The following is a 25,633-nucleotide window of genomic DNA, read 5'->3' on the forward strand; positions in this document are numbered from 1 at the left end:
GTTAATGGTACTTTTCTCACTACAGACCTTGTCACACCATCTGTTTTCTGTGTCTTTAATTCAACCTTTAAATAAAAGCAAAATAAAAATGACAACAGACACGTACTTGAAGAGAGGAAGTTTTATTGGAGTGATAGTGTACCTGATTTGACCTGATAGATCTACTTAGGCATAGTTTGAAAGTTATTAATAAAAAAAACAAAAACACACAATAGTTTGGTTTACAACTTGATATAAGTGGGTTAACAAGCCATACTCGGGCAGCTCGAAAAAAATGAAAAGAAAGGCTTTCGACATTCAACATTTCGACTCTTTGGTTCATTCTCCATTATAAAAACAAACATCACATATTTACAAAGCATTTACAGCAAACACCAGTGCAATATGAAACCTCATTGTGCTTAAACATAACAAGAACTATCGCTCCGAGACTTATTAAAGTGCTTTTTTTTTTGCTCAGTAGTTAAGTGCATAGTAAAATCAGATCTACATGAACAAATTATACAAATGCGTCTGATTCATCTTGATGCTAAGACAGTGTCCTATACTTGGAAAACTAATCAGCAGGACTAGAAATTGTACCCTCTGACTTTTTCTCTGTCGTCACGATAGATCAGCAGGTTATTAATATGTCAACATGAAAAGAAAGTTCCCCTATCCAGTGGCTTGAAAACTTCCATTTCTTCTTAAATAGCAATGGTAAAAAAAAAGGCACAGTCTGGGAGATTTTCATCGATGGCAAATTCCTCTACTTATATAAAGTCCTAGTATCCAGATCGGAAAGTTTCAATCCAGATAATTTTAATGAGATTTGCTGAGGTTTAAAGATGTTAATAACAGTCAAAAGTCTCAAAGACTATCCTGGATGAAACTCAAAGACCTGCAGACCTCAGTTTCTTCGTTTTTGCATGCACACATTTATGAGTTGTACTTTAATAGAGGCTAATTCTCCATCTTGTTTACAGTCTTTGCAAATTTGTGAGAAAACTCTGAATATTTAACACTCAAGTTAAATAAAATAGGTTTTATTGTATTTTTCAGGTGGACTGAGCATTTAAACGTTTATTTGTATAATGATAAATGCTCACCAGGTGGAAAAAAAATAAAAAACGGAAATCAGATTAAATTAATGGTAGCCTATATACAGTATAAAACAACAACTACGCACGTTGTCTCTGATAGTTTGGAGTCCCTCAAACACTCACCAGTGCTTTTTAACCTATTAAGGCTGAACGTGAGTGTAAGACAGGTTTTGGTGGGTTGCATACTTCCTTTAAAATCAACTCAAAATCTTTTTATAATCTAAAAAAACAAAACACAGATCAAACGTAACGCCCAACTCACATCAATCGGAGAGAATAAACCCCAGTGATTTCCATTAAGTATAACGGGTAAATAAACAAAATCTAAAAGAATCCAAATTAAGACACTGAATTGGCAGTTAAACACAATTCTCTTATAATATTTACAGTTTTAACACGCCACTCTAGAAAGTTTGCAGTTTGAACATAATAAATTATTTTTGAAAAAGGGAAGGCTGCATCCGCTCTTGCTATAGCTACTAAAATGCACACGAGGCAGGCACATCAATAATCAATACTCCCTGAAGCTGACGACTCAGATCAAGCTCAGTCGGCGTCTGTTATAATACTGGTGTTGTCCGATTCATCGTAGGTCCTCTTGTAGCGGACGGTGGAGGTGAAGTGGTGTCTTTTCTTCTTATAGACGATAAAGCCGATGGTTGAAACGAGAGCTATGACGATGATGATGAAGAAGACCAGCGCCACGGGAGACCCTGCAGACTCTGGGGGAGGGGGGACAAAAGTTCAGTTAGTCAGTTCAGCAGGAGAAATAGGACGTCATCACAGATTTGACGTGTGTGTGTGTGTGTGTGTGTGTGTGTAGTTGTGAGTGAGTGTGATTGGCCACGACAAATACTCACTCGCTTTGGTTTTGCAGATGACACGACTGCGGCTTGCCTTGCAGCTCACAAAATTCCACTTTCCCTCGTCTTCTGACATCATGACGGCACAGCGGGACTCCGACAGCGTACTGGTAACCGCTCCATCCGACTTCCAGTTAGAGTAAGACAGAGCTGAGCCATCCTGCCAGGTTACAGGTTTACCTGAGAAAGAACAAGAAGATTTTGAGCAGGGGAGACGGAGGTGGAAACACAAAAAACAAATACCACCAATACTTTGCTTCTGTATGATTTTTATACGTATTTCCTCAAATAGAGGTCGGGGACTTTATTTACCTTAACTGCAGAGGGTACCAGGCCTTTATTGGAAGTAGCCTTATATTAGAGAGAGGCCTTTATTTTGAAATATCTGTTTGATAAGTATATTTGCTCATATTTCGAGTACGAAGCCTCCTTGTTTTCTGAGCTGCTTCCATTTGCTCTGTTAAGTTTTTGTTTATTATGCCTCAAATAACAACTCAACACTTCAAATGTAGTTACGGTCATCTTGTGGCACTTGCATGTTACTACAAACTACAGCTGGCTGAGGTATTGCGTAATCATTTAGAACAATCCAGAACAACATAGTGTTGAAATTGTATGATTATCTTGTTGAATTTATTGAATTAAAGTGGTGGAAATATACATTATGCTGGTATGCACATTATGTAACAGGCACCAGAACCCTCTTTTTGGGGAAGACTTGGATTTATTCATGTCAACCACACCCACGGCCATTATCAGAGACTCGTCTTTTAATTGACTTCCATCTTTTACTTGAGGAAATGTGGTACTGAGTTTATCTGACTCAAATGTTGTATATATTTTATCAGTCAATTATTGTTGTTGTTTACCTTGATTATCGAGGTTCACGCTGAGCCATGCTCGACTGGTGATGAGAGGGTCGTCATTTATGTACTTGGATACAAAGTCGTTTTCCTCTTTGGTTTTTATTGTCAGCAGGTCAGCACCTGTCAGCACAAGAAAAAAATTGGTGGACTCAAATTGCTTCAGATAAATACTGAGTATAACCCTGTTGTCCCCTCCACCCCCCCACAAACACACACACACACAAGACATCAGGCCATAGTCACTTTTGGTGTTGAAGAACAACTGGCAAAGATGAATTAACTGGTCCTAAATCTGAAATTTGTCCCCGAACGTTGGCTATGACAGACCACACACATAGATGAACTCACCCATGATCTTGCAGATGTTCTTGGCCTGATTCTGGTTGTAGACGGTGTAGTTGTAAAAGCTCATGTCGAAGGCGTAGCACTGATCTTTATATTGCACCCACTTGGATGTACCATTGGTCTGAGGGCAGTGATTGGCTTCTGGAACTGCTTTAAGTTTGGCTCCTGATTAACAACAACAAACACAGAGATCAGACAGTAGCTGAATATTTGCTCAATATGGACAAATTTCAACCACTTTCCTTTTACATGATTAAAGAGGAGTGAAAACAGCCTGTGTGGTTCTATGCATAAAACACAACAGTGTCTTACTCTGGGAAGCGTCGTTGATAGTGGTGGTATAGCAGATGGCTCCATCCACCACCGTGTGGCAGCTGGTCCGCACCCAGGCTCCACTCGGGTTTACAAAAACACAGACAGCCTCTGGATCGTCTGAGCTGGAGTCCTCCTGTGAGTTAGAGATGGCGGCTTTGAAGTCAAATTTAGTTCCATCAGACCATTCATAGGCTGAGGCCCTAACCTGCAGAGAGAGAGAGAGAAGAGAGAGAGAGAGAGAAGAGAGAGAGAAGTTAAAATTATGAGCCAGTCAAGAGTTATCAGGCAAGAGAGATGAACATTAAAAAAATCTGTCTGGTTTTGGTTAAGAAAAATTCTTACATCCTGATCCGATAGGCCAATCCAGAGTGGGAAACCATCTGTTTTAGCAATGGCCTGCACTCGTTCATTTTGCTCGCTGTTATGGACACTTGCCAGATGGCCTCCACGCTGGCCGCACTTCTCCAGAGCCTCGTACCAAGACAATGGTTGGGTCACAATCTCGTAGGTTAGGCTGTGGAATTTCTGAAAATCCTTGGTTGACTTCTGGTACTCAAGTTTTGATTCTTGGGAGAGGAGGATTCAAAAGCATTAAATATATTCAGTAACTATCATAATATAGGTGTCGTAGGAATAAGAATTAAGATACGAGTGTGATGCACCAACCTTGGTCTAGTTTGCAGGTTACAATTGCTCTTTGTTTGAACTCTTGGAATAAGAATTTGTTTTTGATGAGAAGCCAGTTGCCTTGAAGACTGAGACCAGCATAGAAGGGCCCGTCTACATCTGGTCTGCCGCTTGTCCAGTTGGAGTATTGGACATTTGTACCATCATACCACTTCATCTGGTTATCTATAGCTGAACAAAGTTACTATTAACACTGGTAATAATTATCTAAATACACAGACACACACACAGTCAACATGAACGGCTGCTACAAAATGATATTAACTTTTGTATACCTTTTTGTAAACCTTCTACAACAGTTTAATTAAATTTAGTATAAGTTATCTTGCACTACATCAACTCTGAAAATGTTTATTAAGACATTTTCCCCAAACAGGTCCACAAATTTAGTTGTACAGATTTTAGATATATTTAAAAAAACAAAACAAAAAAATCAATCCTGCACACTTCATTTAGAACATTTTGACCGTCAGCAGGTAAAATGTATAAAGAAACACCACCATATACTGTATATGCAAATATAGCCTGTAAGAAACCAACTGATCTCCTAGCATCATGCAAATTAAAGTCAATGAGCTCTTTGTTCATACATTTTTCCTGATGGAGGTGTGAGGGCAGAGTTGCCAGATATAAAGTGTTTACAGTGTGTGGGATTTTTTAAACTTGTTAAAAGAACCTGTTTAAGACTTTCTGCCGTCAAAGAAATTAGTAATAATGTAAAAAAGAGAAACAATTTCTGGAATTGGATCAATATCAGATATCAATACAACAACTGAGCTGTGCAATGACCACATATATATATAGATGTCAGAAATAAGGCCACAATCCAGGGGACAAAAATAGCAAAAGAATGCCCTCATATGTTTGTCTTTTGGGTAAATGTATTTGCTATAAATAGACTGACGAATCTAATAAAATCACAAAATGATTAGATGTAGGAAAAGCAGTGAAACACCAGCGCTTACTATCTTTGAACAGCCCCAGCCATACAAACTGGACCAGGTTTTGAAATGGTATGAGTTGTTCCTTGATAAAGTTGTTCTCCTCGTCATTTCGGATAGTTAAGATGACTGCATCTGGATCTGAAACACAAACACATCCTTACTATCAAGCATTTGGCTAAAAACATGAATGTGTTTCAGAGAGCATAAGCAAATATTGGGGACATAAAAAAGATGTCCCTGATGTTTTTAAGTTCTTACGGAGGACTTTGCAGGTCTCATTAATCTGTCCTTTGTCATCCTGGTCCCATCTGGAGGAGACCAGCTGGAAGGCGTAGCAGTTCTTCTTGAAGGGGATCCAGTTGGGACCGTTAATCTTATGGGGGCACTTCACTGCAACATCATCTGGTGTGGGGATGCTCTCTTCTGCAATACACAAGTTTACATTGCTGTAAGTATTTGCAAGCGAGGAAAACTTTGAGTATTGACGCATGCCAACAGAAAAGGAAGAGGTCTTCGAGGTGGGCAAAATACTGAGACCAAAATTTGTCAGGATGGCCGCGCCATCAACAGCATGCGAGTGTGTGAATGACTGAGCAGAGAAACATTGCGGGGCGCTTTGAATTAGAAGCACTGTGTCCCTCCTGATGAGCAGCTCATGAATGTATGAATGTGTGTGAATGGACTGGCATGTATTGTAGAACGCTTTGAGTGGTTGATAAGACTAGAAAAGTGCTATGTAAGTACAGTCCATCTACCATTTACCCAAGGTAATAACTATAATTATCGAATTGAAAAGTAGTAAAGTACAGTAAAATTGTCTGAAAAATGAACAACAGTAAAGTTAACATGAATAGCTTAGAAAGGATTAAGATTTCAAGTTTCCTCTATAACTCACTCCACATCCTCTTAACATGAAAGCCTTGTCATCAGGGTTGAAAATTTAAAAACAGTACAATATTTCAACATCCTCAGAGAATTTATGAAGTACTTCTCCTCTACAATAATGTGATATATATACCTGTTGGAACTAAGATTTAAGATTTATATATGAGGAACGACAACAGTGATTTCTATTGATCTATATCCCATATCCCTACTTACTCTCTGGTTTGCGACAGATAGCACCTCCTAGCGTCTCTTCACACTCTGTGGCTTTCCAGAAGCCATCAATGTCGAGGTAAACACAGCGGCCAATGGTGACATCAGAAGACCAGCGACTGAATAGGGTGTGACTGTGGTCTGTCCAGCGGTAGTGGATCCCATCCTAAACACAATGACAACAGCTTGTGTAAAATGATAGAAATAGTGGATTAAAAAATAAAGGAAACCCTTTTTTGGAACACTCACGTCTTCGCTGAAGAAGCCAATCCACATGGGTATGCCTGCACGGCTCACCCTCACACTGAAGGTGGATTGCATGTGGGCATCAGCCACGCTCGCCAGGTCCATGTCTTTACTTCGGCAGTGCTCTAAGGCCTCAAACCAGGTGAGGTTTTTGACAAGCAGGATGGTGTTGTTATCGACTTTTGTAGTCTCTTGGAGGGTTTCCGGCCCCTCTACTTTATCTGAAATGAGTCAGCAATGTATTTAAAGAATGCCTAATCATGTAAACTGTGCCAGAGACCTGTCAACGTTGCTGCAGTACCTTGGTTGCAGACATTTTTCCCCCATTTTTTAAAAGTATTTGGGAACTTTTATAACAGATATTACAGTAGAGAGTTAACAGGAAATTAGGGGAGAACTGATTTAAACAGTAGGCAATGCAGTGAATGGTTGCCACCTTGGCTAACAGGGCACCCAAAAAGAAGTTTAAGCCAAGCCTACCTTTAAGCATTAGAAGAGGTCATTTACCTGCATAATGTTGGCAAATGGCCACATGTTGATACTGCGCACAGGAAGCATAGTCCCAGGTACCCATCATGGCAGAGTTGGGGTTATTCATTAAAAACACACACATATCCAAGCTCTCTGGATCTAATGTCTATCAAGAAAGAGACAAGATACAATTTAAAAAAAATAAATAACATGAATCCAAATGTGGCGATGCATTTTTTGTGACTGATATTTTTTTTGTTGTGAGCCACTACTGGCCAATGCGAACAGTAAAGAGTATGTTACATATATCTGCATTTTGTGGCTGGATAAAGATCACACATGATAAAGTACAACCCACTTGCTTTTACACCCACATGCCCTGAGATTTGCATTAATACAGATATGAAGGTAAGGGAGACTTACATTGACTTTTATAGCCCTCTGCATGCCGTGAAGCAGGGAATGAAAATTGAAGTAGGTGACTTCGGTCTGGTCCACCCATTCAGGTTTGGAATTGTGGATTTTCATACCAATCCATATCCTTCCCATGTCTTTCATGCGTGGCAGCAGGCTGGTGATGAAGTCTGAACATACACACAGTACAACAATTTATATTTTTTGTATGAAGCGTGAATTTTGACTCTGAAGAACAATGTGACTGGCACAAATGAGAGGTTCAGTAAAGATAAGAAAACCAGGAAGTCAGCATCCTCTGAGTCAATTAAAGCATGTTAGCTATGCTTGTTTTGTTCAGTAGCAATCCTCACCTTGCTCAACCTGATCTGATATGGTGACCAGGGTTCCTCTCACTGACTGGCATTCCTCATTGGCAGACTTGAATGTCATAGGCTTCATGCTTGGCATCAATGTGTAGCACTGAAATCATAGTCACATGAGCAAAGAGTATTTATTGATCTATAACAGTAATAGGACCTTTATGTCTCTCATGTCCTATGTTATATATGCTGTATGTAAATGTTTTATGACATCAAGGAGTTAGAATAAAAGTATATAATCCAACAGTTTCAAGAATAAGACCATAACAACAGAGGTTGAAGTGTCACACACTGTCTAATATGTAGATTCAATGTTCAAAGGATCAGACCTTATTTCTGAAGGCCAGAGAGTTATTTCCACATGGCAGTCCTCCAGGCTGAGGTTCCAGAGGTTTTTTCTCCACTGACGTAATGTTGTGCCTTTCACACACAAAGGGCAATGGGGTTCTGCAACTCCGATATGCTGTATTTAAACATATGAGAGCAAATGTGTGCATTAGTAAAACACCCTTTTATGCTCCCAAGATTAAAGTAAGTTTTTGCTAATTTTACCAGAAAATCTGGATATAACTGCTGTGATACTGATTAAAATATTCATGTTGGCTAAGAAGACAAAAAAAAATGGCTCTGTACTAGATCTAGATCTCCACTGACGTCATTAGTCTTATAAACACAGCCAAAGTCAGCTTCTTAGTCACAAAGATGGGTTTCCTTTACTGAGTTAGAAGTTTTTTCTGGGCCATTTGAAATGGAATGACAGTAATTAAGCCAAAACAATATAAGCAAATAAAAATATCCTTACTTAGCTGTACAGAAACATAAGGATGGTTTTCACTCACTTGGAAAGGGGTTATCAGGATTGATTGAGGTGCATCTGCCCAAGAAAGAATCATATAAGTGTGCCTGCATGTACCTGAAACATACATTATTTCAGTCAACCTCAACATCACATTTTACCAAATGTATGCAGCAATAAGTCATAAATATCTGATTGATTGTGTTTGTATAAAGATATAAAGTGTGTGTATGTGCTCCCTTACGTCATCGGGAAAACTCGCCATGGCTCTCTCAAGTCGATCCACCAGCTTTGCCTTATAGAACTTGAAATCTGTTCAAAACATGCAAACTTCAGTACCACAAAGTGAAATAATTATATAATAAACTTTATTACCTTTACAAAATAAAATAAAAAATAATGGCTAGACAGTAATTACAGGAACAATATGCAACCTAAAAAACTGGACTTAAAGAATACAAACTGTAAAATATGTACAGTATGATAACATAAAAATCCTTTAATGTTCAGTGATTGGGAGAACTATATGTATATATTTGTTTATCACTATTTTATTGCACTTTCACTAAGTTGGATGACTCACAGAAGATGGATTGACAAATTGATGCTGCCGAGGTTGAGATATCATGAATTTTAGTTCCTAGTATGGCTCAAGTCTCCAAAACATTGGATCCTACATTTGTCAGAATGCAACTTGATAACATCTATTGATTGACCCTTCTGGCCAGGTTAACACCAACATCTTTCACACTTTTCATGTAATCCAGATGTTTTGTTATAAATTTGTAGTTTCCAACCCAAAGCTGACGTATAGTTTATGTAGTATATGAAGTATATTTATTCTATCTTAATTCATCCTTAGGAGAAAGGGAACATGACACGCTCACTTACTTTCGTTAGGTACTGGTGGATCTGTCTGGCAGCAGTGGAGCCTTGTGGTGCAGCCAATTTGCTGTCATTTGCACTGCAAAAGAGCTCTGCCTCCTCGAAAGTCAGCTTAGGCTCCATCACAAACCAAAACTCTGCTCCATCTACGAAGATAGATGACTCATGGTGCCCATCTGGAAAGCACAACAAACGGCTCTGAATCATGACATAGTTTAGTCGCTGACAGATATATCATACCTCACCAACTGACATACAGAATTGGAAACTTTCTGCATAACATGTTGAAAGAAATTAATTCTGGTCCCTGACACATCTTAAAATATTCAACAAAGACTCTGGAAACATTTGGTCATTACCAGGGTTGTACCAGGCTGGGTTCTTTGGTGTCTTTCCTGTAGAAACACAAACAAAGATGTAGTGAAATCAGGTGGAGAAATCTCTTCTTTTTAAAACTTCAAAAATAAGCAAACTAGATTTATCAGAGAGATTTATGTGGGGCCAACAGTACAAATCCCTGTAAGTAAGTTCACAATCTAAAAGCAACCATTGCTTTGTGTGCACACCCACCAAACAGAGGTACTCTAATGTGTAATCTTACCACGCTGTATTTGGCAGACCCATTCAAGCCTGGCGTCACAGTGAAACGGCGTGGCGAAGAAAGGTGTGGGAGGCATGTCATGGAGCAGAAACACTAACAAGTGTTTGAAGGAACTCTTCATTGTCTAAATAATGAGGGCAGAGAGTATTTTGCACAAACATTATCACAAGGAAAGTATGCAAGAAAGCCATTTTCATCAACAGTTATCTTGCTTCTAGCTGCTCAGTGATAGCTGAAGACAAGATGGAGTCTTTCTGACAACGCTATCACCAACTGAGACGCCTGAAAGGACAGCAAAGTTCAGCGTCTGAGTGGCAAGATAAAAAAGCACTGATTAAATGGAGAAAGAAAGAGAAACACTTCTGAGAAAATATCAGTTTTGATTCATGGTAAGTGACAGCGTCCTTGTAATATGAGAGAAGAGAAACAAGCGTTCTGAAAAGTTGTGATCATTCATGCTATCTTTTCTTTAAGATTTCGTTTCAAGCTAGCATGTAGAATGTAGGAGTCATTGGGGGCGGATTTCAGCTGTGGCTCTTCTCATGAATCCCACAAACAGCTGAACAAATGGCCTTGATTCACAGATCATGCTGTACATTGTGGATAAACAGATCTCTCAACACTACAATGAAATAAATGTTGAACTACGTGTTTAAACAAAGATAAGAGAATATAAATGCCATATCTGGAAATGGAAATGGATAATACAACTAGGACAAATCTTTAAAGTCTACATTTAGTTGCTTACCTTAAATGCAGCGCAGTCCCGACTGTAAGCGTCATCCTCATGGAAATCATCATGTAAAACATCCAAAGATACCTATTGCAGAGTCACAAAATAAACAGATTTTATACTCAGAAATAAATGTAGTTTACTAACCTTCAAGTACTATGACATACAGCCAGTTACATATATCATAATAAATCAGGTGTCGTTCTTCTTGTTTTTGATGCACTTTGACATATTTAATGCATTTTAAGAAGTTATTTGATCATTATCACTTTTATCATTTCTTCAAACAATCTAAATGATCACATGTCTTTTCACAATGTGTTACAGTGTGGAATGAAATAAAGATTTTACTCACAGGGCGACCATCGCTCCACTGCCAGGAGCGATCTGCTGGGCTTCGTCTGTTCAGACCGACCCAGAAGTGTCGATCATCACTGCAAAAAGACAACATGGCAAACCACTGTCATCCATGATCTTATGATGACTTCATCTCAACCAAAAAAAAAAGAAAAGGTGATAACACAAAAAAGTGCTTTATACTTTATAATGTGTTCTCTGCCTGATACTGAACTTCCCCTAAATGGTAAATGGACCGACCTTATATAGTGCCTTTCTAGTCTTCCGACCACTCAAAGAGCACTGACACACACATTCATACACTGATGGCACAGCATTCAGGAGCTATTTGGGGTTCAATATCTTGCCAAAGCCGGGGATCGAACCACTGATCTTCTGATTAGAGGATGACCCGCTATACCTCTTAGCTCCACCCACCCCAAACAAGAGCGAAATGTGAGACTTGAGATTGTATGTGTTTATTTGAATGTTCGAGTAGAGGGCTGAATTTTTATATGAGCACTGAGAGGAGGTTGAACTATGCTCCTATGAAGAAGACACACCTTTATGTTTAATAGTTTTAGTAGTACATTACTGATAGATAGTGCCAATCTGAGAGGGAAAGATCATCACCACACTCCCAACAAAAAAAGAGCTAATAATGCTTCAAATAGCAATAGATACAGTATATTTGTATGTGTGTGTTTACCTGATAGAGTCTCTCATAATGCTGTGCAGGGCTGACATCTCACTAACATTGTTGAAGCTGGGCAGATTGCCTCCTAGAGCCTGACAAAACCTCTCAGCTTCCTCCCACGAGCGTTTCCTGCTGAGCCTCTCCTCATGAAACACCTGTCACAGTGGAAAAACAGTTCACAATAGAGACTAAAACTGTTCCAGTAAAAAACAATAACAAAAAAAAAAAAAAGACTCGAGAAAGAAAAGCCAAACAAAGCTGTCAGATCATGTTTTTTTTTTACAATCAGTGGGTATAAACAGACAACAATGGAAAACTGGCAATGATCATAATCGAATGTGGAAGTAGATTTATACTCAAATACTCAAATAATAACAATAATAATAAGAATAAGATGATTTTGGAATGAGGTTAATATATTTTTGCTTCACTCTTTTACTAAATATTACTTTTGTGCACCAGGATTAATTCACTTCTTTCACAATGACTATCACCTCCACCAAATGACTACAGTTGCTAACGGTGGAATAAATAATTTGTACATGACAACAGACATCAGGTCACGCACACGCACACACACACAAACCTTGTAGCAGTATCTGTCATCTGGTTTGGACAACCATCCCTTCGGACAGGGTGCGTTGAGGTCTATCTCTGGTTCTGGAGGTGGAGGTGGACTGAGGTCTGTCCTACAAATAGTGCCGGCCTTAAATATGGTACAGTTCTTCACCTCCCACTTGCCGAGGGGTTTTGCTGTGGACATCGCAGCACAGCCTCCATCCTGATCTGAAATACACATTCAGATGTACAATATCAAATGCACTGTGTGGTATTGCTAAGACAGTTTTTGTTATTATCTATATAAGTTAAAGGTACAGTATAATAAACATTTATTGAAATGGTTTTTAGTGAAAGCAGGTTGCAGTCCTGTCTGTGGTATAATGTTTAGCAGTGGGCAATCTGTTTCTGATTTGGATCACTGCTGGAAGGCTCACATACATTTTGATGCTGTCGACACACACGGAGGACACAGAGGTCAGTGATAATGACTCAGTAGTACCAACAGAATTGTTTTATATTTTTTGGACCGTTTTCTTCAACACATTTGACCCAATCTTGACCAAAAATGGTATGAAACTTGTATTTGCATTCCAAACATGTTCAATGATAAAAATAACATTTGCAATTATTTGCACTCAGTAAAAGTATTTATTAAAGACTGTTTCAGCAGAGAGAGGAAACTTGTGGACACAGAGGTGTATGACATGCAATAAAAGGTCCTCTGGGCTTAACCACACATTTTGTTAACCCTTTATGAGGGTGGCTCTAAATTAAAACAAATTAATTTTCTTTTTATCTTCAGACGCTTGTGATGAACTAGTACGTCATGTTTTCTATGATTTATGTCATTGTTGGACTGCCATGCTGTTTTGAATATACACAAAGAGGAAACAACAAACAATATATTTTATTAAGGTTTTAGTTGTATGGTCCATATTGTATTTAACGTAGAGTTTTAATGACAGTTTTATGACTGTTTTTTACATGACCATTAAGAGGAAAGTCTTGTTACTCAGTACAAAGTATAAAATATTATTAATATTAAGGTTCATGTAACTACTGTAATCTGTTGTTTGTTTGTTTTTCTTGATTGATTGATTTGATTATTATTTGATTGATTATTGATTTCTTGATGTTTGGGCCAGTCCTGATTTGTATTTCGCACTTTATATTTTGCTATTCTGTTGTTGTTGTTGTTGTCTTGTTGCATGTGTGCAGTCAACTGACCCTGTCTTGGCCAGGTCTCGCTTGAAAAAGAGGTTTTAATCTTAATGTGACTTCCTGGTTAAATAAAGGTTTTTAAAAAATATGGTTCTCACTTACCTGGTTCTAACCAGCCCCAGTTGGTGTATGTAACCACACCCTGTTGTCCATCCTGGCTCAGCCACTGGTACTCCCCTGTGTTCTTAATATCCTGCAGCCCGATCCAGAAGTACTGAGTTTCCGTGCTAATGTGCTCCCCAAGCAGCCTGCTGATGAAGGCCTGTTCAAACCTGGAAAGATCAATAAAATATGAGCAACCATTTCCTGCCGCTCCTAAGCATGGAGAAGACAGCTGAGATTCTATTAGTATAGAAGTATATACATTGAGAGAGTTATCAGTTTTACAAAGTATAATTTTGACATGATACCAGAAAGTATTCACATGTACAACTGATGAGTGATGATCCTACCTGTTTCTTATTGTCATGTTGCAGCGATCTTTGTAGGAAACTTGTGTGGTGTTCACTTTGTAACACGAGTTGCCGTGTCTTCGCCAGCCCTGAGGATTGACAGCAGTAACACTTCAGCTACATTCAATTCACAAGTAAACATGGTCCAAATTTGTCACTTCCATGCTGATTCAAATCAAGTCCTCAGCGATGGGACTGTAGTGCAAACAGCCTGTATTCATGTTTCTGTCTTCATCAGAGTCAACTATACAGCTGCAGAGCTGCCTTTAGCCTCTTTTTGATCATAAAGCAAACAAACCGTCATCTGATCTTGACAGCACGTATCTGTGAAATACACACTTTGATGGATAATCCATTCTTTTTCATTATGGCTTGATACTTTATTATTGCTATGACGTTCACGTGTGTCCTTTGAGGACAGACACAACTTCCAAACCTGGATGTGAATACATTAAAGATTACATCTGACCAAAAGCTGATTTGAGGAAAAACAAATAACTTAAGAATAAAAAGGGACATAAGATGCTCATTGTGATTTTCTGTTATTTTAATATGATTATGTCAGATCTTAATCATAGTCAAAGATGCAAACCTTTTGTAAAAAATGCTACCTGAAAGTCCAAAACCTGCTCTTAACGTTTGCAGTGTTTCCTCTACTTCTCCTGGGTGAAGACATCTCCACAAATGGTTCGTACATGCTCACAAACCTCGCTAAGGTCCACTTAAATATTTTGGATCCAATTTTGCTTGAACATGCATGGATACATTTCAGGAAAAAGTAGGAGTAAAAGAAGATGAAGTGAAAGCCTACTCCTGTTTGTTTATGTAGCCTCTGGAGCTAACGAAAATCTGGCTGGGGAAAGCTTCAGGGAGCTAACCAATCAGAACAGAGTGGACTCCAGTGGAGGAGGACCTTAAATACAAACAGCCTGTTTCAGATAGAGGCTGAACATAGGGGCTGCATAAAGGGCCAGTAGACGATAAATACATGATTTTTTGAACTGTCTTGGAAAGATATTCCAATAGAACCCACGATAAAAAAAAAAAAAAACCTAGAAAGGTGCATGATCTCTCTTTAAAGTGTATGATATACATGCAGTCTTTCAGTCTGGACCTAAACATGACACGATGAGCTGAGACTGTCCATTTTTAACCACATTTACCACAAAAGGCTTTCCTGGGAAAATGGTCATGTAAAAAATACTCACTTCCTCAAAGAGGCATCTGGTCTGTACCGCCGATTCATTCACTTGTCCTTTCTTCTGACACATAAAAGGTATCTTCTCAGTGCAGTTCCCAACTCGCCAACCATGAGACTGTGGAGAATGGACACAGATTGATTTTGCAGATCTTACATAAACAAACTTTTACAAACGATCACAAAAGGACAAAAACACACACACACACACACACACACACACACACACACACACACACACACACACACACACACACACACACACACACACACACACACCTCTTTAGAGTAGAAGACACAGCTAGTATCCAGGGTAGGCTGGATTGGTTGGTTTGGGCCCCAGTAAGTGAAGGTCATGTTGGCCTGGTCGATCCACCTGAAGACAGTTTGGTTTACGCCAGTACCGAGCAGACCAATCCACATATCCAAAAGCTCGCCCTCTGACAGACCAAAACACACATATGATCATGTCAAACTCATGTAGTCAAAACAAGTGTGAGAGAATCCTTGTGTCCACCTGATTTAGTGACAAAATAAACCAGTTGAGTGCAAATAGTTCAATTTGCATAAGCTGATATTTCACATGTTCAAAGAAAAATGGCTTCTTGTGGAGTAAAATAATATACGAAACTAGAATATGAGAGATTTACCTGCATGGAAATTAGTGCTGAGCATCTCCTTGGTGTCAATGGAGTGGAAGCTGGCCAGAAAGCCTCCTCCCTCTGTGTTGTTACAGTGCATCTGGGCTTCTACAAAGTTTAGCGGTGTGTCGTTCACTAATTTGTAACACCAACCATTCCAAGGGACCCAACCATCTGCACACGCTGTTTCTTTATATGCAAAAGACTCTGCAAAGAGAGAGAGATATAGACAAGTCAATTTAATCTGTAGAGACCCACATTACAAATTTGTCTTGGAGGGATTTTACAATGTGTAAACAGTTTAACACCCTCTATCATCAGACCACTGAGTTAAACCAGGAGAGTCCCTTTAACAGGGAACTAGAAGGGGTCCCTCTTCAAGAATGGACAAACCTGAAATGTCTTATGTACATAGGAAGTTCACCACTTACGTCGCCACTGGTATAGACTGAAATATCTTAGCAACTGCTGAATGGACTGCCATGAAATTTTATACAGACATTCATGGTCTCCAGGAGATGAATCCCTCCCATTGGAGAATCACTGATTCTTGCCACTATAAGGTTGACATTTGTGACTTTGAGTGAAATATTTTGACAGTTATTGAATGCATTTTAACTTTAATAACTTTTTTAACTTAGTAACTTTTAACTATATCAGGTACAATATACTGTATGTATTGTGCTTTGTACCTGTTAAATAAACAATATAATAAAAACTTCATTCAGAGCTCTCAAGTCTCATGCATTGACCGTGTGAAGTGATAGACCCCACTGCACAGAAATTAATATATATAGTGCGGAAATGCGCAGGCCAACACACGCGCACACACACGCGCACACAAGCGCACACACACACGAGCACACACACGCGCGCACACACACACGCGCACACACACACACACACACACACACACACAGCTAACCTACTAACCTACCTGCGGTTGCTGTGTTAGAGGCGTTGGCACTCTTTTTGCAGATGTATGGCAACCGTTTGTTGCACGACTCTGATTCATAGTTCTGCCTGGAGTTCAGAACTCCACAGTCTGACTCGATAATGATGGAGGTGGATGGCATTCCTGTCAAACACATGCGAAAAAATTAAAATAAAATCACATAATGACTGAGACTGCAGAGTAGAGGAGTGGCATTTACCACTTTCTAGTTTCAGCTTTCTAACTGTGGTTAAATAGGAAGTCAAATAAATCCTTTATGTTGCAACATAGCATGGTGCTGTTAGTAGCAATACTGGCATGTTGTAAATTATGGCAACTGCAAAGAGCTCATATCAGTAGGAGACCAGATGGCTGCAGTATCCTTGACTGTCACAATGCAGTGTAAGAACAACACTTTCCCTTTGAGACAAGAAACTGCAAAAATATATCACAACGACCAGAAGGCCTCCATTCAGTCCTATTAATGGGTTATTCAGCAACAATAACAATTCCAATGCCACACTGTGTCCAATAACCAGGCACAATGAGCTTCTTTACAACACTGGCCTCATTGTTTCTGACACCAAGTCTCAGTTTAAAGCAGGGCAGCGACAACAGCAGATTACAACAAGATGTAAGTTTGGCCTGCTAGAAAGAGGAGGTGCTCCAGAGAACTGAAATTGGTTTACTTTTTTTTTACGCAGAACTGATACCTGCATATGTTGCATGAAAAATATCTCTCTGTATTTTCTTTTTTCACTTTCGCTCACTAATTTTTTTAAGATCTACATGTGGTTATATGCCTCAAAACAAATTATAGTCATCAACTGACAAGTCATGTACCTAAATTTATCATGGAGCTTTTTTTTAAATTTTTTAATTTTTAATTACTCTCAGAAATGGGGCAATAATTAAAAACTAACACAGCACACAGACAAAAATGTTATGAAATGATACAAGAATAATGACCATCACCTTCTTCCCAGCGCAGGATGGAGAGAGGGGAACCATCTGACCACTGCCAGCCCTGAGAGGTGTCTAACTGATGAAGGCCGATCCACATCCTGTCAGCCATTTTGCCAAGGCTGCCCACAGCTGCTCCATGCAACAGCACTGCATAGTTTTAAGAAGAGGAAAAGGGGGGGGGGGGGTATGAAACAGAAGACAACATTTGTATCTAAAACATAATAAAAACAAACATTATCCAACAAGGATTCTGTAAACAGGCTGAGAGAGACAGAAAGAGAAGAGCAGGGTAAACATTCAAGCCGCAACTGAAATGTGAAACTGTCAATAATCATGTGCTGCTACTACACAACCCGGGACCTGCTGCTGCTGCTGCTGCTGCTGCTGTTCCAATTTGTCGAGCTTGTCACCCTTGATGTGGGCTGTTCACAAGCTCATCTGTGGTTCAAATGTGTTCTATCATAAGACATCAACAAAGAAGCAGTCTGAGCTCTCCAACAGCAACAGCAGCAACAACATTAACACTAAACAAAAGCATGAGGTATATTTGGATGCGAGCTATCCTCAAGATCTAACAGGTTTAGATCATATTCAATTTATTTAAACAAAACAGTGTTGTATTTCTAAAGATATTAAGGTCCATTCGGCAATGAAGTTAAAAATGCCCATTGTTTACTAGAGCTTGAACATAAACCTTAATTGTTTTCAGCTGATCTCTATTTCTTCCGGTGTAATGATTAGGGTTGCAAAGGGGTGGAAAGTTTCCGGTAAATTTCCGGAAAGTTTCCGGTAAATTTCCATGGGAAGTTAAGCTGGGGAATTTTGGAAATATTCCAAATTGGAAACTTTCCATGGGAATTATGGGAATTATAGGAATTTATGGGAATTTATGGGAATTTATTGCAACTGAGGGTAATTAAGTGGAAAGGTATCATCATTTGATTGATTAATTGGATAAAAAAAGTCCACCCCTTCATTAAAAAACATTATTTTAAATTAACGATAAAAAAAAGGTGCACAAACAATGTCGCTTGATGTCCCTGAGCTGTTGAAGTTATATTAAATTATACAATTATTTATAATTTACTATTAAAAAAACAACTAAATGTTATTATTCTTAATGGTTTCACACACAACTCTGAAAAAATACAACAATGTGTCTGTGAAGCTACACATCCCTGAGGGGGATGTGTCCAATGTATCCTGGTGGAGATACAACTCATAAAATCCAAAATATACAAGATGTTTGTAAAACTATTAGTTATTGTTATTTACTGGTGCAAATGATATAACTAGTAACATCAAAGTTCCACTCCTGTCTGTTAAAGTGATATTTGCGGTATAAATTGTGGTTTATTTGGTTTTGACCAGTTTTATTTTTTCCACCATAAGGCTAAATATAGCACTTACACATAAAAATATCCCTAAATATATTACCATATAATGTCATCAAAACCACAGGCTCAAAAGTCTGGCTTCAAGTTGTTGTGTGCTCTGGGCTCAAAAGTGTGTAGAAATCATCTGTGCATGTGATGGAGGAATGCACAGTGCATGTAGGGGGCGTGGTCTCAGTAGCCCTGCAGTAAACAGTATGCTATGTGAGCATCTGATAGCAAAGATATTCAACTGTACTGCATGATATCTGGTTGTTTTAGTCAGGATTATGCTAAAATATTATTTTACACAACTATATTTAAGTTCCCTAATAAGAACATACCTTCAGTTTAGTAAATTCCTGGTTTATTCCCGTTAATTCCCGTTAATTCCCATTAATTCCCGTTAATTCCCATGGAAAGTTTCCAAGTTTGAAAATTCCCGGAATTTTGCAACCCTAGTAATGATACAACATATGATAAAAACCAGAGCATGATGAGCACAATGTAAAAAAAAAAAAAAAAAGCAGAAACAGAGGAACAAAAGTAGAGGAAGTAGGAAAAATAAGGGTGTTTCCCAACAACCACACTTAAACCATTAAAGACAAATGTGTGAGGAAGTGTGCAGTATTTCGCAGAACCAACTGGATAGCACTTGACTTCATTCATCTGAGCTTCACTTTTGTATTTTCTTTGTCTTAACAAACAAGAAGTGGAAACAGCCCAGTAACAAATGAACAAAAAACAGAGTTAATCATTAGGTCATTATGTGGTGCTATTTATAATTTGTGCTTTGCATATTTTAACTGTCTGGTTTCTGAATGACCTTTTTAAAAAAAAGGCAACTTATCAAACAGAAAGCTTTCTTTTTGACATGGATACAATAAATGATTCTGTTTCTGTTCCATTTCTTTAAATAGATTTCCATCAAACCAAAATGAAAGCATTTCCTCAAAAGGTTCTCAGACACGATAAATATTGTTTCTGGGCTGTGAGCGACACGGACAGTTGATATACTTAGAATAAGCTTAGTCTTAAGTCATTATTTCTCTGCCAATGTTATTATTATTGCAGTTTCTTATAGTTTCAAATGTTATTACAGTCTGGGTTAGGAAGCATTCTTCTTGTATCAGAGCATTTGATTGTGTTGATGCTGATTCCAACGTGAATTTGATGACTTTAAGTAGTTTATGTTTTTCATTTCTATCAGTCGACAAACCAGATGAAAGAAGGAGCAGAAGAAGAAGGTAAAGAGGTCGTAGTAAGTCAAGTCTTACATTGAAGCTCATTGGGATCTGACACACTGAGCAGATCAGCTCCCTGGCTACGACATGAATCCAAAGCTTCCTGCCAGGTCACTGCGGCATTGGGAACAAACTCATAGCAGGAATCCCCTTCCGATCTGGAGAACAGGGTCTGGCAACCTTCCTCTGCACAGTCAGAAATGGGAGAGACAGTGTTAGTGAGAGTGAGTGTGTCTATCTATTCAGTTTTGATAATGTAATCTAACCAGATGGAATCTAACATGATTTATTACAGAGAAAAACAGAGAAAAAGATGGAAGAGCTTGCACACATTCAGCTCTTGCCAAGCATTTGAAGTCATTGATATCATGATTGCATCCTGGAAAACATTCAAGAACGCAACGGAAACGGGAGATTAGATTGTTTTAAATGTGTTGCTGAATGTCTCCGTAGTCAGGATCATGTCAGGGAAAACTCAAATCATGAAAAAAATACTACAACTTGCCAGGTATTAGACAGTGTCCCATTTTTCTGTCTTGGTCATAGTCAGAGGAAGTGGAACACCAGGTTAAATTCTTATCTGGGAGGCAACCGTGATGCCAGGTGTTGTTGTACTTGAAGGGGAACTCACAGGGACTGCCGGCAGAGTTTCCATTGGCGGTGTGAACAACTACATGAAGGGGAGAGATGAGAAAAGACCAAAGTCAAAGATATATATAAGGTTTCAGCATACATGTCATTTTTAGGGAGAAAAATAATTTTGGGACCCTCATTTGACAAAAGATAAATCTGGTGTCTTGGTAGAAACAATGAAAACTTGAATGTTGCATTTATTCAACATTTTTTAACTTTCTAATGACAAAACATAGCATCTATGTAACTGAACAAAGGTTTCCAGAGCTTATCCTTAATTTACATCAGATCTTGTGAGTTGGTACGTAAAAGGAACATGAAAGAGAAGAAAAAACATTTTGTGCTGAAAGAGCGTGAGGGTAATGAGAAACGAAACAGAAAATCAAATCATTAAGTTGTGAGAATTTCAATAACAGAAAGAAACACAAACGAAATAATATTTAATGTTACTGAGTGAAAAAAGTTGTCGTTCTCTAGACTGCTGCAAGTCACAATTTAAAAATAGCTGAGAAATGCAGATTTACGGAAAAACTTGAATGCATCCCCGTGAAATTCTAGATCCTCTCTGTTCATGTTCCTCAGGTCTTATTTAATTATGCTGACAGTACAAATGACTCAAGACCAAGGTTATTATAGTTTTGAAATTTTCTTTAGTTTTTATTTATTTAGTTTTTCAGTTTGCTTTTTTGTTTCAGTTTAGTTTTAGTTAGTTCAACAAGTGATTAAGTAGTTTTAGTCTTAGTCTTAGTTTTTCAGGTATTAAGAGGAAGCCTTGACTTGTAGAAGCTGAAAAGGATGAAAGAATGTGTAACACCAAATATGGTTTATCATGTTTAATTTTTTTTTTTTTAAATTTCATTCTTTAACTACGAAGATGAACTTTCAAAATTTGTGGGATTTTCCCTTTTAGTTGCATCCCACAGTCCTCATCACTATACATTTACTCTCATCTATCAGTAGGTCGTACTCCAAGTATATTCAGTTTAGTTTTAGTTAGTTTTAGTTTAGTTTAGTTTTTTTTTTTAATTGTAGTTTTATTTTAATTTCAGTTAACTAAATTATTTTTGCATTGCTAGCTTTAGTTTTAGTCTTAGTTTGCATTAACTATAATAACCCTGTTCAAGACTCATATTATAAATATATACAAATAAATATGTGAAAATTAGTTTAACACTTAAAGCCAGCCACATGTTAATGTCATGGATCACCTTCCATATTTTACCACTAATTGCTTTAACAGATAATGCTATAAATAATGCTAACTAATATCAAGATCAGATCTATCCAGATCACTAAATATTAAAACATACATTTTTAAAATGTGCTGTTTAAGGACATAAAAATATTAATCAGTTTTTAAATAATTTCAATAGCCAACTGAACTCTGCACTCTGGCACATATTTTAACTGCGTAGGGGTTTGACATTAGATGTGCGACATCAGAGTAATGCAATGAGTAGGCCTGAGCACGAAGTGAAAGTGAAAGTCAGGTCGAGTCAAGTCAACATGAATACAATTATAGACACAGTCATGAGGCACAAAAGATGGAATTTCCCAAATATGCAGACAACACAGTTTTAGTTCTTTGAAATGTAGGTTTCCATTAAACTGGAATTGGACACACCATGTTGTTACCATAAACAACATAGTGCATAAACAAAGTTATTATTGATAGGAATGATCATAACTCAGTCAGGCTCTGTTAAAAAATGTACTAGAACCTGTTTGGTCATGTGACACACTTAAGCAAGATGAAGCAACACCTGTTTATACAAGGTGGGTGTAACATATCACAAGGTTAGAGTTACTTCACATTCAGGGAGCGCGGAAGAATTATGATCAAAACAAAAAAACAACACCAAAAATAAAAATCCTAGTCCAGGTTTGAAAAACAAAAAGGCCTTTATCTCGGTGGGCTAGAGTTATTAAAAAACACACCACAGCACGTTGTGTCTTCTTCAGGCTGGTTTGAGGAACACCAGTAGCGCTCCTGTACTTTTATCTATTACATCACATTCAATTCAAGGAAGTAGACTTTGACATTCTTTTACTCTCAACAGGAAGCATTTAACACTACTTTTATTCGTGGAATAAGAATTTACTAAAACATTACTCAGTATTCAGACCTTTGTAATGGACTATTTGAAGCATTTTCCTGCAGTCCTGAGGTCTATGTAAACAGCCTCTGTCTCAGATAAAAGAAAACCCACACTCACCTCGGTATGGCTTGTGGCAGATGTTGTCCTGGTAACCTCCTCTTACCCAAGAATCAGTAGGGTCCCGTTTGGCAGTGAGTTTGCCTTCGTTGTTGACCACCAGGCCCATCTGATAAACAGTGTAAACAGTCCCGTCCTGGCAGCGCCACCACAGCCAGGTGTTGGAGCCGCAGTCCACCAGGGACAAGGCCTTGGTGCGGACATCCAACGCCAAGCAGAGGGATGTACCCACGTGGAAGAGTCGGTGGCTTGAACCCCACTTCCATGACTGGGAATTGTTTTTTGGGTCACAGTCCGAGACACTTAAGTTCGAGGCCGTCGTTGCACTCAGACATTTCCCTGTGCTTGAGTGCTTGATGGTGAACTTGTCCTCGTCTGTGATGATGGAGGAGACACAGAAAACAAGTCAGTTTAAAAACAAATTCATGACTTCAACCTGACATCGAGAGCCATTTCATTTAAGTGATGGCAAAATAACATCACATCAATCCTTAATTGAACAAAAAAGGTCATTTAATGCTTCATCAAATGTTACTCACAGCAGAGCTTTAGCTGCTACTGAGCACGTCATCAGCATTGTAGGGGGAATTTTGGGTGATTTTAGCAATGAAGTGGGAAGTTTCTGATCTACAATTGAAAACTGAAGACTTGGTGTATATTTTATAGATTGATTCCGGTATATATTTTTTTTATTTGGTGTTTTTAAATTAGACTACTTTTTACACCAATTTATAAATAAAGTATTCGTGGCAGTATAAAGAAAGCTTTGAAACAGCACTGTGATCTTCGCTTTGAGGAAACACATTAGACAATGTGGTTGACCAGTTAAGAAGAAGAAGAAGAAGAAAATAATTTATTTATATAGCACTTTTCACAGACATGAGTCACAAAGTGCTTTACTGGAAAGAAACAAAAGATAAAGTTACCAACTGAGTTAACTCAATAAATAAAACATGAATAATACCATGTGTACTTGTACTCATGATCTCAGTATTTAAAATCCTGGCTACTACTGTGGATAGTAGCATAAAACATATATAAAAAGATTAATGTAGTATTTTATGGACAGTGAAATAGCCAGAAACTGAAGTGGGACTAAAGGCATTCTCTAACTTTAAATAATATAATATTTAGATGTGAAAAAGCCTGTTAATCACATGCTTAGTGAAGGAAGGTTACTGCCTCCTGTGTATTTTATTTGGCATGGTCAGTAAGGTGTGTCTTTTGAGTTATGAGTTATTATTTGCAGCATAATATGAAGCACAGATACGCGATATCAAAAATAGAAAGCGATATCATGTTACAGCTTTTCTGTATTGAATTGCAGCACCTCAGACTTTCATTTTATACTGAGTAGAGTAACTACATGAGAGCTGTGTGTACGGACATGGACACACAGAGAGCTAGAGGGGGGCGGGAGGCATGAGTATGCAGTTTGTTTGACCCTGCCATGGTTTGGTATGGTGTGGGCATCAAACTCACGGTGGAAATGAAACAATGTTAAAAAACAAAATCACTGGCCCATTTAAATTTTAAAAGGTGTAGGGTTGTGTAACTTATCCGTCTGCGCAGGTTTACAGCGTTTGTCCAACTTATCCAAAGTGGTTTTGAATGGCAGAAATCATAAAAGAGAGTAAAGGTAAAGTGTAAGATAATTCGTGTGTGTGTGTGTGTGTGTGTGTGTGTGTGTGGGGTAGCTACTTACCTAAAGTTGCAACATTATTAGCCAGTGAGCAACTCCCCCGAAGAACAGTCGTCTCCAACAAAAACAACAAACAAAGGCAAAGTGTCGCTTTGGATGTTTTCAGCATGATCCCGTCGGAGCGTTTTTTGACGGATTCATACAGGATCTGTTTTTACCAGAGTGTTGAGCTGTGAATGGACAAAGGTCGATCGATAGCTGAGATCCAAAGCGAAAGTAATCAGATATTGAGCTGCTAACCCAGTTCACCCAGTCCTTAACCCAGTCCTCCCAACTGTCAACTGTGTCCCGCTTCGACTCTGTCAAGCTCAGGTGAAGATGACGGACTTCCGGTTGTACTTACAAAATAAAAGGTGACGAATAACAAATGTACGGAAGCCTTTTTCCGCCAAGTACAAAGAATAATAAAAATTGGAGAATTGGCATGAATACATTATAATAATCACGATCACAATAAACAAATATTCATTTATTATTATTGATTATTTATAAATATTATGTTTTTTTTTATTAAATTAAAATAAAGCAGTTTTGACATCATTTTTTTAAACCTTTTTTTACTTTCTACATGTTCTTCATATGTGCCACCCTTTCAAAAAATAGTGTTAGAAAAAATAAACATAGCAATCTAAAATAATCTAAAAACAAAATAATAAACTATAGACAGTAAACTATCTCTGTGTAAATAAATCTGCAAAACATAAATGTGCAACATGCACAAGTTCCTGAGATTAGCCTATATACATGTGGG

The 25,633-nt window shown here is 38.2% G+C and overlaps 1 protein-coding gene across 2 annotated transcripts; it reads right to left on the minus strand.

Annotated features, from left to right (window-relative positions):
* Nucleotides 1-106: 106 nt before the first annotated feature.
* ly75 (lymphocyte antigen 75) lies at nucleotides 107-25,174 on the minus strand. 2 transcript variants are annotated; one of them, XM_053316558.1, is made up of 35 exons: nucleotides 24,886-25,174; nucleotides 23,181-23,555; nucleotides 20,837-21,001; nucleotides 20,365-20,517; nucleotides 17,724-17,843; nucleotides 16,752-16,892; nucleotides 15,824-16,021; nucleotides 15,453-15,613; nucleotides 15,184-15,291; nucleotides 13,976-14,064; nucleotides 13,626-13,795; nucleotides 12,328-12,527; nucleotides 11,754-11,896; nucleotides 11,064-11,142; nucleotides 10,724-10,795; nucleotides 9,976-10,099; nucleotides 9,734-9,769; nucleotides 9,381-9,550; nucleotides 8,734-8,801; nucleotides 8,533-8,606; nucleotides 8,023-8,156; nucleotides 7,685-7,793; nucleotides 7,341-7,501; nucleotides 6,954-7,083; nucleotides 6,450-6,667; nucleotides 6,204-6,366; nucleotides 5,361-5,525; nucleotides 5,124-5,240; nucleotides 4,138-4,323; nucleotides 3,814-4,037; nucleotides 3,469-3,676; nucleotides 3,160-3,321; nucleotides 2,815-2,931; nucleotides 1,943-2,125; nucleotides 107-1,804 (listed from the first exon to the last, which is right to left on the minus strand). In XM_053316558.1, the coding sequence occupies exons 1-35, from the start codon at nucleotides 24,989-24,991 to the stop codon at nucleotides 1,629-1,631; spliced, it is 5,205 nt and encodes a 1,734-aa protein (XP_053172533.1). In that variant the 5' UTR covers nucleotides 24,992-25,174; the 3' UTR covers nucleotides 107-1,628. The 2 variants fall into 2 exon arrangements, with proteins under 2 accessions (XP_053172533.1, XP_053172526.1); XM_053316551.1 differs by having other exon boundaries at nucleotides 4,138-4,329.
* Nucleotides 25,175-25,633: the final 459 nt, after the last annotated feature.

This window comes from Scomber japonicus, chromosome 1, assembly GCF_027409825.1.
Source record: "Scomber japonicus isolate fScoJap1 chromosome 1, fScoJap1.pri, whole genome shotgun sequence".
Lineage (NCBI taxonomy): Eukaryota > Metazoa > Chordata > Actinopteri > Scombriformes > Scombridae > Scomber > Scomber japonicus.